This window comes from Cupressus sempervirens, chromosome 4, assembly GCF_028749045.1.
Source record: "Cupressus sempervirens isolate cs-2001-9-10 chromosome 4, ASM2874904v1, whole genome shotgun sequence".
NCBI lineage: Eukaryota > Viridiplantae > Streptophyta > Pinopsida > Cupressales > Cupressaceae > Cupressus > Cupressus sempervirens.
In genome coordinates, this window is record NC_143121.1 from 289,301,875 (window position 1) to 289,316,310 (window position 14,436).

Sequence of the window (14,436 nt, forward strand, 5' to 3'; positions counted from 1 at the left end):
GGTGGTTCTTGTATCACTATTTTTGGAGGATTCGATTTAGATCATCAGGACAGAGGCAGAATTGAGGAATTGTAGCGTAGGCGAGTTTCAGTTTCAGTGGGCTTCGAAGGGGTTCGATTGCTGATTAAAGAAGAAAGGTTTTGATATCACTTAACTAGGTGGATCGAATCTTAACTGTCGGGCTCCAATCGCAAGTTGCGAATCATATTAACTTGCTCATAATATCCGGTGGCAGCGACAAACTGATGAGGGCAGATAAAACTGGGATCCATCGGCTCTGAATATTCAAATAAGCAGACCCGATGGATTTTAAGATCAGAGGGCAGAAGGGCATTGGGTTTTTTCCAACCGGCTTTGATCTCTTTTACAACCAGCTGTTTCAACAATTTGGGTGCCTTCGCAAGCCGCGATTTGATCTAACATTATTATAGTATAAGGAGAAGGAGTCGCATCAGTCCAAAGATATCGATCTCAGTTTAAGGTTATTAACTTAGCCGTCTGTATGAATCCGCGGGTGATATTTGTCTCAATAACAAGCGATCTTGATCAAGTCTTGATGTAATTATGACCTTCAATTTATAAGCCGAACGCGTCGGATTGAAGGGGGTTAGCGGAGCCAGTCATACACAGGAGCATATTTACTTCCGATTTTTGCTAACATCACTGTAGAGAACGGAGTTATCACAGATAATAAATAACAACTACTTTTGCCCTTGCGTCCAGCAACAAGCTCAGACTGAGCATTATTTGGGATTCAACAGCACCATGGGGACACGAATCTGCGCGGCAATTGGATTTCGAATATTAATCTAACAGACTCGTCGGCATTCATCAAAACCATTCATTAACATTGCATCCAAGGTCTGCATTGTGGAAGTCAATAATCAGACTTTGAGTGACTCACGGGATAGCTGGAAACAATCCTCAGACACCATTGTGACTCAGCGGACCAGTTCACCTTTATATTTGGATTGGAGACAGCATTCAGCACGATTTGGTAGAGAGTCGACAGGAACAGACCCAAACCCGTCAACAACTACATCAGCAGGCTTGTAGTCGGACTTGGAGAAGTGCATTCGTTGAAACCTCAGGTTCATGCCATTGATTTCTTGTATAAGATACTATTTGCAGGCTCGCATTCAACCAAGGATGGATCACCAACTGGAGGGAGCCGTGGCTAGGACATAAACAAAACCAGGTTCTCAATAGATCTTTAGAATCAATTAAATTATCAGGCATTGCTATTCTTCCTGTATTACTACCCGTATGGTAAGCTTGTTATTGATACTTGGGTCTGTAATTATTGCACTATTACAAAGAGTTTAATATTACTGGTGTTCCAGTTATCATTGCATTTCTTGTATAATCATCTTTTTTGCAAGTAGTATCAGAGTTGGATTGCAAACTGTTTGACGAAACGTCAAACCCTTGAAGTTTCAGTATTTTTGGTGTTTAAGAAGCAATAATCCTGTCGGGTTATTTCACGGGGTAACTCATTGTAAGTTGTTTTAATAAGTGAAAATATTACACCTATTACTGACTTAAATGAACCTAATAAGATAATTGTTTTGTTCTTGCCCATGCCTCGAGTGCTAGTACAGACTAGGATGGGAGTAGAGAGAATGCTTGGTTGCGACCTTGCATTCCGTAGTATGCCTCGTCTGTATGAGAGGGTACTAGCGGCCGCATAGGGATCACTAGGGGGCTAGGGTCTATTGGGAGACTACCATGGGTAACTCTAGCGTGCTCTGTGCGATGACACTTTCATGCTTGCATAGTAGGTTTCCTACATGTCTTTGTTGTGCCTCTGGGATTAGATGTCGTTTTGTGTTGGAACCTTTGAATTAGTAAACTTTTAGGATTCCTGGACTTAGAAAGTGTTTGTGCTATGTGATTTGATAACCTGTTTGGGACTTGAGATTATCTCCTCAGCGCGGTGGGAGTGGACCATTTAGGTTCCACGCGGTCGGGTGGTAGTGCTTTTCCACTCTTACCATTTGAGATCTGTTTGAGACACCGTTGCTGATGCATTCTTTGTTGGCATCTATCTTCATTCTATTTTTGGATTATGATGGTGGACACGTATCCTTATTTTGATGATTAGCATATGATAGATGATGTTGTTTACTTATCGTATGCCTTACTTTGCATGATTAGATTTCTTTTTGCATATGATGTAGTATGTTTTAGGAGAGACATTCCTACTATGATAATATCGGTGATCTCTTCGGTGATTTGGGATGTTACGCATGGAGGGATGGCTAGGGCCCACGATGGTCTAATGATGCTATTTACGGTTGGGAGGAACCGTGCACTTAGTCAATTATGTTTGATGATATATGGTTAACTTTTATGATGGATGTTTATATCTTCTATGATGATGTTCATGTATGGTATATGGTTTCATTTACTTTATTGCATTTGCATCATGGATTAGAATAGGATGATGTACTTTATTTTCACATATGTATATTCTTTTAAGCCTTTCATACCCTGTGGCATGTACAGTGGACGATTGAGCAATCGGAAATGTAATTTAAGAATGTTGGACTTATCAATATTATTTTATGTGGATGTAGTGTTAGATGGAATCATTAATAATTAATTTAGATGTGATTCTATGTTAAGGGATCCTTAAAGACCGTAACTTGTTATGTATGTTTATGTTTACGTTCAGTTGAATCATGTTATTGCTTTCGCTACTATTTTATGAATGGTTTTACTTTCATGTTTTAAAAAAAAGAAAAAATGCTACCAAACTTAGTGAAACTTTAGGTTAATTCTTTGGATCCCTTGGCGGGGCGTTACATCATGGGTGCTAGTCAGGCATCAAACATAACGACGTGACAAACAAATCTTATAGTAGGAGTACATATAGGAAAAGTGTATACTGTGTAATGATACTTTCATATTTAATAAGAGAGTTTTTGAATCTAGAACATAGGGCCTTTTACATGTCACATCATGCTATCAACCTTTATTTAGATGCCATATAGACACAATTACCAACATAAGAATGGGGTAGATGGGCACCACTTAGCCACCATAAACCTACAATGCCACTAATTTTCTATTGGACCCACATCAACATAATGATAAGAGGTGACCCACCTAGCATAAAAAACCAGGTGAGGAGATGGTGGGGCAGGTGGAAGAATCAATTAACAATAGAAGTGGTGTTTTTAGTGAGTGATGGCTCGAAAAAGGTTACTCGCATGGCTACAAGTGGCAGTGAGGAGGACTTAGATGATGAGATAAATGTAACAAAATATTGACCCACAAGTGGTTGTATTTCAGCCTGCAAGATTGTCGGGATAGACACTCGCGAGAAGGATACCAATAGTTCCAACCAACGATATTTTGACTCACGAAGAAAGGCTACTCTCTCCACTACTTGTTGAGGGAACAACTAAGGGTGATATAGTTGTTGAAGGCATAACCGAGGGTGATTAGGCACCTTCACTAAATGAGGAAGGGGACATACATGCCTCCATAGATAATTGGTTGCATTTACTTGGAGTACTTGTGGATGCGTTTGTAGAGTCTCCTGAGCATACACTTGCACTAGCTGAACAAGCACAAGAAGTTAGCATGATGATAGACACTCCCAACAACGAGAGACAAGAAAGTCGAAAAGAGTTTGCTCATGCCATGAACACACAAACATTCTACAGAACACAAATAAGAAAGGAAGTGTTGAGAGCAGAGGACAATGACATTGTGTTACGATTCCGAAGGCCATATCTTGATGACCTTAAGGCTACCCTCGAGAAATATGGATGACATATGGAAGAGATGTATCGCTTTGTCTTGGATGGGAGCAACTATGAAGGGCATAGGAATTGGCTGAAATAGGGTGATGGTAGAGGTAGAAGAAGGGCTTTTAAAATTTATGAAAGAAGATTGCTGCTAGGAATTTACAAAATGTTTTACAACTAAGGGTTGGCCGCAGGTAGAGAATGAGGGAATGTTGGCAACATGGAAACCTCCACTACCACCAATAGGTAGTCACTATGAAAGAGTCCTCTAGGCACTTCATTGGAGAGAAAGTTGTTTTTGGGGGTTACTACTTGGCCATGATCAAGTCATTGTCGTATTGGAGGAGGCTAACAAATCCCAAGGCAAGGCCATTTAGCAGGTAGACATAGGAAAGCTTATACGAAGGTAGCACAAAAAATCCGCACACAATCGACAAAGCTAGTATCTAGAGCAACTCCCCTATAGGAGGTAGTTAGCCAACTCTAGGAACAAATAGGTCAAAAGAATTCACAACTAATAGAACATGCAATAGAGTTGGAGAATATGAAGAAAGGAATGGCCAAAAAGGACAAAGAATTGGAGAAAGCTAAGAAGTAGCTAACATGGTTCATGTAGTGAGGCAGCTAGAGATGGTAGCCAACCAACTCTTCCAATGTCTGTAACATGGATCAACCCCAACGGCTTCTCCAATTATAGGGACCTCCCCTTGTCTCTCTCAGTAAATAATTTTTCTAGTTTATATCTTTTGGATTGTGTCATCTAGAAGATGATAAATTTTGGGGGGGGGGGGGGGGGGGATGATGTCGACACTATTTAGGTTATAATACTGTTGTTAGTAGGTTGGGTCGTATGATAAATAATTGTTCCGAAATGTTGTTAGTCATCGACAATTGGCATGCTTAACCAACCCTCGGGTCTATATATACTCATGCTGCAACAAAGTTAGGAGGATGTGAGAGACTATTGGGTAATGAATAGACATATCATTCTTCCGATTGCTTGTTGTGTCATTCTATGCTACTTGTGTTTATGATTGTCATATCATTGGTAGAGGATAATGCACTCTTGTTGTATGGTCAATTCTGAGTTTACTGTATAATCCAGTCGAGTTAGGCATCTAACAGCTATTAAACTGATTTGTGAAGAATCTTTAAGCAAACCCTACCTTTGAGATGAGAACTGACAAAATGTTTTTGCTTCAAAACTCAGAAATCCCACCATTAGTTGAGAACCCAAAAGACCCATATGCTAGGAGTTTGAGATGCCTTTCCTTGTTTGCTAATAACTGACAAATTACACTCTCTGTTTGCTAAGCACTATTGGAATTTAGCAGCAGAATATTTTTGATCATTGTTGTTTCAGACTAGAGCATTGCTGAAATTTGTTTTAAAAAATTAAATAATATTGTAAACTTCCAAAACTTGCATCTTATGTTGATAGTTGTGGGAATGTCTCCACGTGGCTTAGCTCTGGATGAATAGGTATAAATAATAACGTTATAACTTTTGATTGATATGAACTTTAAGGTCTTTTAGGCTTTATTGGCATAATAGTTACAATAGTTAATTTTATATTGATAAACTATGTTCGTCATATATTATTAGCCAAACATACAAACAAATTAAATTTTATTAAATGACTAATTTTTGAACAGTTATTTAAAATTATATATATTTCATTTGTTTGCTATTTTTCATTCTATAATGATACAATCTTTTTAGATTTTTTTAAATTTTTGGCTCTTTTTATTTATTATTATTATATCAGTAATTTGAAAATATTTAGTGTTGAATAAAGTTTGAGTATGTTGAATTTAGTTGAGTTTTATCATACCTATGAGCTAATTTTGTTTTTCAAATTCTGATCTCATTGAGTTTAAGCTCAATTTGAGGATAGTCTGTTTGTTCTAGTATTTTTTGGGCAATCCTTTTTGTTCATCGGTGACAGATTAGAGTTTTAAGCTGGTGCTTCTGTCTATTCCTAGTAATAGTTGGAATGCTAAATGCACGTATCTTCCGAACCATGTTTAAGCGTATCTGTTACAAGTTCTCTGTTAGTTTCAAGAACATTTTGCTTTGGGTTAATGACTGTGCTTGCTTTTCTTTCATATACTGGAAAAATGAGTTTGATATGCAGAGCTGATTGATCCTGCAGAGCAACCATAGAAAATGGTTTAGAACAGGCCATATTAAGAAAAGAATCCCACCTTTTCGTGACAATATGCTTGTTGCCACGACCTCATGAATCTCGTCTTTTGCGGCATTCACTCCTCATCAGACATATTTTGAAGTATGAATTATTCATTTTCCTAGTTTCCTACCAATTGATGAATCCCATTCTTGTTTTTGCTCTTCATGTCCAAGAGCAGCTTACCACATATTTCTAAAAAATGTTTTAGTCAGGACTTTGTCGCTACTCAGTAACTAGATCTATTGGGAAATACTGAATGTTTGTGTTTGATGTTACATCTTAAAAATGATTTTGTATTAACCTTAGTGCAAGGACATCCAAGGGCATTTTGAAAGCTTTCGGGCCTAATATGGATGCCTCTGGAAATCTTAAAATATGGCTCCATAACGAATTGCCTAGTCAGATTTCCACTTAACTGTAGATACATTCCTACATATTGTATAGACCCTTCCATGAAGAGTAATGAGGATGTTAGTCATTCCATTATATTTTCATACATATTGAGGCCAACGTTTGCCTTGAACTGTGGTCAACATCAACGTTATTATCTCATCTTCTTTGGCTACAGCTCTTATCTTCTCACAAATATCCACATATTCTGCAAAACACGATATTGAATTTTATGCCCTGTCTGAGGGTTTACCCATTAGGTTGACACCATGGTTAGGATGCTTTTCTATTATTGTGCTATTTTCTTTTAGCATGTAGTTTCCAATTTCTTTGAGTGCTGTAACTTCTGTTTTTAAGACTCCCTTTGCTATTGGCATTGATCTATTTTGGGTGCTATAGTAGACATGTATTTAATTTATTTGTTCCTTTTCTTTATCAAATGGGGAAAACAAAATATACCTTTGTTGAAATTTAAATTTTATTTCACTTTGCATTAGTATTGACTGAGAATGACATAATTTTGCATATTAAAGTATCTCACATTATATCAGTCACTGATCCCACTAAGCACATTCCAAATTGTTGATGTAGCACATAGAATGCATGATGCTTGAAAAATCCAGAAGTTGAGAACTCTAGAAAATTAGTGGTTTTGTCTACAGGCCGGAATTGCTGCATCGGAAGCAAAACCATAATGGAAAATATACAACTGTCGTGGCTAAAACAAAGGTACACCCGTTGACAACTGGTGGTTTCATCATGGCACAGGAGAGGACAAAATTTGAAACAAACCAACTTTTGGCACTTCCAATTCCAAATTTTGGTCTTCTAGTGTACAAGAATGGTTCCCAACATCAATAAAACTATTAAAAAGGTGTCACATAGCCTAACTGCAAGGGTTCGGAGAGTCCTAGAGTATAGTATGTGCAAGATTAAGTAGAATTCCACTGTAGAAGACTGTGTATGTTATAGAGTGATTAAATTAGAAGAGCTAGTTGCATCCCTCATTTAATTTGTGTTGTTCATGTTAGTAATCAATTGGTAGCTTGGTAGTTGATATGGCTATCTCATTTTTCCTTTAAAGGAGGGATTTTCCTGGATAAATTCTTTGTCATGTGTTGTTTTGCAAAGGTTTGGCAAGTTTCTGTGTTCTAACACAGCATTCTTCTTTCATTTAGTGCCATTTGTGATACATCAAGTAGATCAGTAGTTTATTTCAGTGAATTCTTAATTTTCTACTGGTGTTTTGACAAAATTATGGATCACTATGTAAGCAATGGCTATTTTTGAATTAGTAATGTCAGGGATATATACTATCTCTTGAATGCATCATATTTTCTCTGATTTCTGCTTCTTATATTTTGATGTCTTTCACTGAAATGTTCTAAACATTTGTTGCTAGTGATTTTGAGAACGATATCCAAGTTGCATCAAAATCTATGCTGCAACGTTTTGGAAGTTAAATCTTGAACTTCATATTTAGTTGTGCATGATTTTCGTAAATTTTGTTTGTTTGCAGGTTGGTTCTTTGCCTGTTCATGGTGTTGCCATTCCAACTATTCAAGGAATTCGCAATGTGCTTGATCTCATTGGAGCTCTCAAGAATGGGAAAGAGAGACGTGTGCTTTGGCACAATCTTCGAGAAGAGCCAGTGAGTACCCTTTATAATTTATGTGGAATAGCCTTTGAGATGACATGAGAGCTAATCAAATATCTTACAGAGGAACATATTATGAAATATAATGGGATTCTAGCAGTATGCTTCTGATTTAGGTTTTTTCCTTTCTGAAAAGAACCGAATCTAGTCCCCCACAGTATTTACATTTTCCCATTCATTTTATTGTTTAGGCTTATGTTTTTATTCTATTAAATATTTTGTTGTTTCAATAATTACATATTTGTCAATCATAGGGTATTAAAAATGTGTATTAAACTTGAATTTAACCAGAGTTCTGTTTTGACATGGGAAATAACAGGTTGTTTACATTAATGGGAGACCTTTTGTTTTGCGTGAAGTTGAGCGCCCATTTTCCAACCTTGAATACACGGTATGTCTCAACTCTCAAGAGACTAAACATAGGACTTTTCAGTAGTAATTATGAAAGCAACTTGTAGACTAATGTACTTAGTTAATTGAATTATCATTGTTTTATAATGTTTGTGTTCCGTTACTTTGCAATTCAGTAATTGAATTATCATTGTTTTATAATGTTTGTGTTCCGTTACTTTGCAATTCAGCTTAACTTGTATAGATTTACATCCTGTCTAGATACTAGTTACACATTCAGAAGCTGAGTTGTACTGAAGAATCTATTAATCATTTCAATGTGGCCATAGGTCACAGGTCCTACTGTTTCATTCTTAGAAATTACTTTTAACATGTTACACAACCTTATAAAGTTGCTTCTATTGTGTTTGCTGACAGCTGCTTGTTTTCTTATAATTTTAGTGTAGAAATAAGTGGATAAATTATTATCGTTCTCTCATGACCATGAACAAGTAGTTAGACAAATAAAAAAAAATCATGTGGTTCATGATGTAGTCAAGACAATTATAACTAACATTTTAATGGAATTGAATGGGTTTTTTCTTTTTATAATATTGATGCAGAACTCATACTAGAAAAAGGTTAATGAATTTCAAGAGGCTTAAAGTTTCAGGAATACATGATTTATTATGAATATCAGAACATTAAGGATCTAAATGGGCTTAAGTTTTTTGTACAAGAGAATATGATTGCTTATAATATTTTTTTTATATTTGGATTGTTGTCAGTGAAAATCAGATCCACTCCAGAAATGACATTAGGATTAAAACGTAAAGATAGACATTGTAAATAGATATATAAAAGTAATAATTTATTATGTAATGACAGTGTCTTTAGAAACGCCTCTGCCTCTCCGTTGGTGCAGGTATTCCTGTATTAGTGTCCGTATAATATTTGGTTACAGTATGGTATGAACACACATCAAATTCCCTACCCACGTGCCTAAAAATTCTTAATTTTTCAACTATACGAAATACTGTGTGTTTTGATTTAAAAAAATTGACATAAATCTTCATTAATTAAAAACAAACTTCAATCATGCAACTTGTTTAGATGGTATAAAGAAAAACCTGCATCAAATGAGGAAGGCAATGAAATGTTTTTCTATTTCAGGTTCCCATATTTTTAGGTTAGCTTCCAAAGCAACCCTACTATCTTTTAAATATTGTAAATATTTAAAGCAATTTATAATTATATATGTGGCAATTATATGCCTATATTGCTTTTAAAGTGATGAAAAATATCCTGCAATAACTTAGAAAATTGTGAAAAAAATATGTGCATTGTTTTTTATGAATGTCATATCCAACTGTATCCATATCATTTTTGTATATAATACCGTACCCGTGTTTGTATTCACATCCCACATCCATGCAACTCCGTTTAATGGTCAGTTATTGTATATTTGTACGTTTTAGTTTTCTTTAGATGGTTTATAATTTTGTATAGATTAGGATTGTTTCTATAAGAAACATTGTCTTGTAATTGGTTATAAATGCAACCTTCAATTGTTATTAATCAATCATCCATATGGTATTAGAGCAAGATTTGTTTTGTGACTGTTTTTCTAAAATTTGAAGATACCTTTAACTTTGTGGGTCTTTGCCTGATTTGTCGGTGTAAGTTGATTTTTGTGTGTCAAGGGTTCGTGTTTGTTCGAAAATCATTGTTTTTGAAATGCCTTATTACCAATACTTCTTGTGCAACATTAGATTTCACACAATCACAATGTCCTTGTGTAACATGTGCCAACTTTTGCCTTTTCCACATCATGATTATTTGTCATCATTTTTTGTAGGAAGACCATTCATTGGTCACTTTTTTGTTGCTTGAGTTTACTGTGCAATCCCCCACAAACATTTTTTCGTGGTTTACACTACATGTTTTCTTTTGGTGATCAAAGGATTTTCGTGATGGTTGGACAATGTTTTCTTCTTTCGACGTTTTTTTTCTACTTCGATGGGGTTTTGAGGTTTTTTTACACATTTCCTAGGCTTCTACTCATGAATTCTTTGCAATCATTCAATTTTTTTTTTGTTGTTGTGAATTTGGGTTAAAATGCATGAGGGTTTTCTGTATGATTCTATGTGTGTTTTGTGTGGCGAGGGTTTTAGTTTTTGATTGATTTTTGGTATAATATCGTAGTTTTCAGAAATCATCGTTGCATTATTATTTGTACCTCATAGTCTGTGCTAGGGTCTTGTTGTTCTGCTTTGGGAATTGTGCGATCTATTTTTAAGTTATCAAACATCAATACTCTCTTAGCTAGGGAGGATAAACACAAGACAAAGACTACACGATTGGTAATATTAGAAATGACAAACTTTAAGGATATCTTTGATCAGAAGATATTCACCATTTTGATATCACATATGATATCAAGAGTATTGGCCTTCAGAATATCAACATATGATATTCACCAAAACTTTGAGTAATGGTCTCCAGAATATCGACACTTGATATTCATCAAGTACGCATTAAGGCAATGGTCTCCAGAATACCAACACTTGATATTCACCAAGTACGCATTAAGGCAATGGTCACCAGAATACCAACATATGATATTCACCATTTTGATATCACATTTAGACACGAGGAGGGATGAATATAACTAGGGTGAAAGGCACACCTAGCTAGTTAACACAACAAAAACACAACACATAGAACAACAACCAAAGGAGGAAGAAGAGAAGACACTTATCGATTCATCAAATAATCAACATACATGCTCAGCTGTAAGGCCTTGTGGGTTATGACCAAATACAAAATATATTCAAGATCAAAGATCCAACATCAAATTCATACCTGTAGATACATATGCAACAAACTTTCCAAACTTTCGTGTTCTACTTCAGAATCCCTCCAAAAATTGCCCTAACTCTAAGCCTAAACACTATATATACTTGCCAAAACAGCTTACAGATCATTCTAGAACATTACATAAGAGGAAGGCCGACCCAACAACGGTCTGGACACATTCCAAGAAAAGATCTTAACATAAATGTCGTGATTGAAACAAATCCTGCAAGTCAACTCGCAGAAATGACGTCCAAATGCTGACACTCAGCATAAATAGGAAAACCCGGCACATGAAGGGTCACTCGGCATACACTAGGTAACTCAGCACATGAAGTGTCACTCAGCATCATTGGGTAACTCGACACATGAAGGAACACTCGGTCAACACTAGATTGCTATAATAACTCGACATCCATTAGAGCTACAGTAACTCGGCATCCACTAGAGCTACAGTAACTCGGCATCAACATGCAGAATAAACAAAAATTAGCAGGATAACAAGGCAACCCAAGATGCTCCTGCATCAAACAACTGGGGTTGAAAGAAATGATTCTGCTGAATCATTGAGATGTCACAATCTGAGAGCTACAGTAACTCGGCATCCACTAGAGCTACAGTAACTCGGCATCAACATGCAGAATAAACAAAAATTAGCAGGATAACAAGGCAACCCAAGATGCTCCTGCATCAAACAACTGGGGTTGAAAGAAATGATTCTGCTGAATCATTGAGATGTCACAATTTGAGTTGAATCCAACTCAGATTGAGAAATCCATGAAGCATCTTCAATAGGCCTGTTCTTCCACTTCACCAAATATTCATAGTAATCTTTTCCTCTTGTGCTCTTGCCAACTCTCTGATCCAATATTTGTTTAACTTCTTCAATCTGCTTCTTAGGATAATCTTTTGATACAACAACTTCATCATTTGACTCATGATACTTATACAAATCAACAATATTGAATATAGGAGATATATCCATGTCATTAGGTAACTCAACTTCATAAGCATTACCATTGTCAAACTTCTTCAAGATCTTACAAGGTCTAAGTTTCTTCATCTTCAGCGTACTGTATGTTCCAACAGGAAATCTTCCTTTCTTTAAATGAACCCTCACCTCATCACTAACTTCAAAATCATGTCGTCTTTTGGACTTATAAGCATTCTCCTTATACTTCTGATTACTTTGTTCCAACCTCGATTTCACTTCCTTATGCAAAGACTCCATAAAATCATCAAATTCTTTAGAGGTGTTTTGAGGATGTGCTTGGGCCGTTATTTGTTTACGGTAGACATTTGTTGCGGCTTTGTGAGTATTCTGGCTTTGTGATCTTGAAAGCCCTCTCCTGCTTCCCTGGTTCTGAGCTCTTCACTTGTTGGCCTCATTGTGAGGGTGCTAGCGTCGTTGATTATGCTCGTCTATCCCTCCTTCATTCCTTGCATTCATAGTTTTACCATTTTGCGCCTACCTCTTGCGGACCATGCTCTCCTTAGTATTCGTTTCAACCTCTCCCCTCTCATGTCGCCTCATCTTTCATCTGTCACTGCTCGCTCGCCCATTCGCTTCCATTTTCTTGATGTTGATTGTGAACTCTTTCCCACTCATCTTTCGAGACTCCTTAGCCCTTTGTGCTTCTCTGACTCGTGTGAGGCCGCCTCCATGTTTGTCTTACTCACATCGGCTATTCTTAAGTTTGCCACCCTTTCTATTCCTCATTGTCCTTCTTTGCTCCTTTGCGGCAAACGTCGTAATACTTGCCCCATGAACCAATGGTTCGATTCGGACTGCAAATCCTTCCATCGTTTTATGTGCTCTGCTTTTGAGGCTCACTCCATTGACTTTGCCAGTATTCGCTTGTCTTATCTCCGCTTTATTCGGAATAAGAAGCGTAACTTTGCTGCCTCTTAAGTGTAAATCTCTTTGCTCTATGCTGATTTGTAATCCCCAGCTCTTTTGGTGCACTCTTTTCCCCCATAATTCCCCTCCGCCTTCCACCCTCGACTTTCGCTCCCTTACCTTGCACACCATGGCTCTTTATGACATTCTTGGGCAGCCTTCCATTCACCCCCCTTCGCCTCCCTTCATTCGCCTTTTCACCCCTTCCCACATTTACGAGGCAATTAGATCCATGAAGTGTAGTAGAATTGCTGATGAGGAAGGTTTCCAGGCTGAGCTTTTCAAGTTTGGTGCTTCAGTTCTGGGTCACTATCTCTCTATTCTTTGTAATAGAGTGATTCACACTGGGTTTCCGACCTCTTGGTCTAGGCATCTGATTTATCCCATTCACAAGACTGGCTTTGTCTCTGATCAGGGGCACTATAGAACCATTATGATTGGGCACACTTTTTCCAAACCATATGCGACAACTCTTAATGCGTGCTATCTGCGAAGCTCGATAGGATTGGTTGCTCTTGCTAGTGTTAGTCTTGCTGTTGTAATCTTTTAGTCCCATAAACTCTAAACCCTAAGCCCTCCTCTTTTTGGTCTCTTGTTGGACATTAAGATGATTATCTTATCTTATCTCCTGCAACGCTTCTCTTTTCTTCACCAACAACATCTCTCAAATCTAATATACCTCTAGGTTGCATTCCAATAACAATCTCAAAAGGTCTTTTCCCTGTATTCCTATTCACAGAATTGTTATATGCAAATTCAGCTTGTGCCAACACTACTTCCCAATTACTTGGCTTATCTCCAACTAAACATCTCAGCAAATTACCCAAGCTTCTATTCACAACCTCTGTCTGTCCATTTGTTTGTGGATGGAATGTAGAACTAAACTTCAACTCAGTACCCATCTTCTTCCACAATGTCTTCTAAAAATAACCAACAAATTTACTATCTCTGTTAGAAATAATACTTCTTGGTAATCCATGCAATCTCACAATCTCTTTAAAGAAAAGTTCAACAACCTGCTCAGCATCTGATGTCTTCTTACATGGTATGAAATTAGCCATCTTAGAAAATTTGTCTACTACAACAAATATAGAATCATACCCCTTCACTGTCTTAGGTAATCTAAGAACAAAATCCATACTGATGTCACTCCAAGGTTTCTCAGGAACAGTAATAGGTGTATACAAACCAGTATTTTGACTTACTTCTTTTGCAACTTGACAAACTCTACAACTCTTTACAAATTTCAGAACATCCTTATACATTTGTGGCCAATAATACTTCTTTTTCAGCAAACTCAATTTCTTATCAATTCCAAAAATGTCCAACGAATCCACCACTATGCTTTTCCTTA

At 36.9% G+C, this 14,436-nt stretch overlaps 1 protein-coding gene across 4 annotated transcripts in view; it reads left to right on the plus strand.

Annotated features, from left to right (window-relative positions):
* Positions 1 to 14,436, plus strand: part of LOC149561136 (metal ion-binding protein) — a 195,121-nt gene that overhangs the window by 33,074 nt on the left and 147,611 nt on the right. For all 4 annotated transcript variants that reach the window (XR_016363776.1, XM_089824984.1, XM_089824985.1 and 1 more), the window contains exons 3-4: positions 7,859 to 7,990; positions 8,316 to 8,387. Coding sequence is in view for 3 of the 4 variants with exons in the window: in XM_089824984.1 (XP_089681110.1) it covers positions 7,859 to 7,990; positions 8,316 to 8,387 (204 nt within the window). In the remaining variant the exon portion in view is untranslated. The remainder of the gene's footprint in view (positions 1 to 7,858; positions 7,991 to 8,315; positions 8,388 to 14,436) is intronic.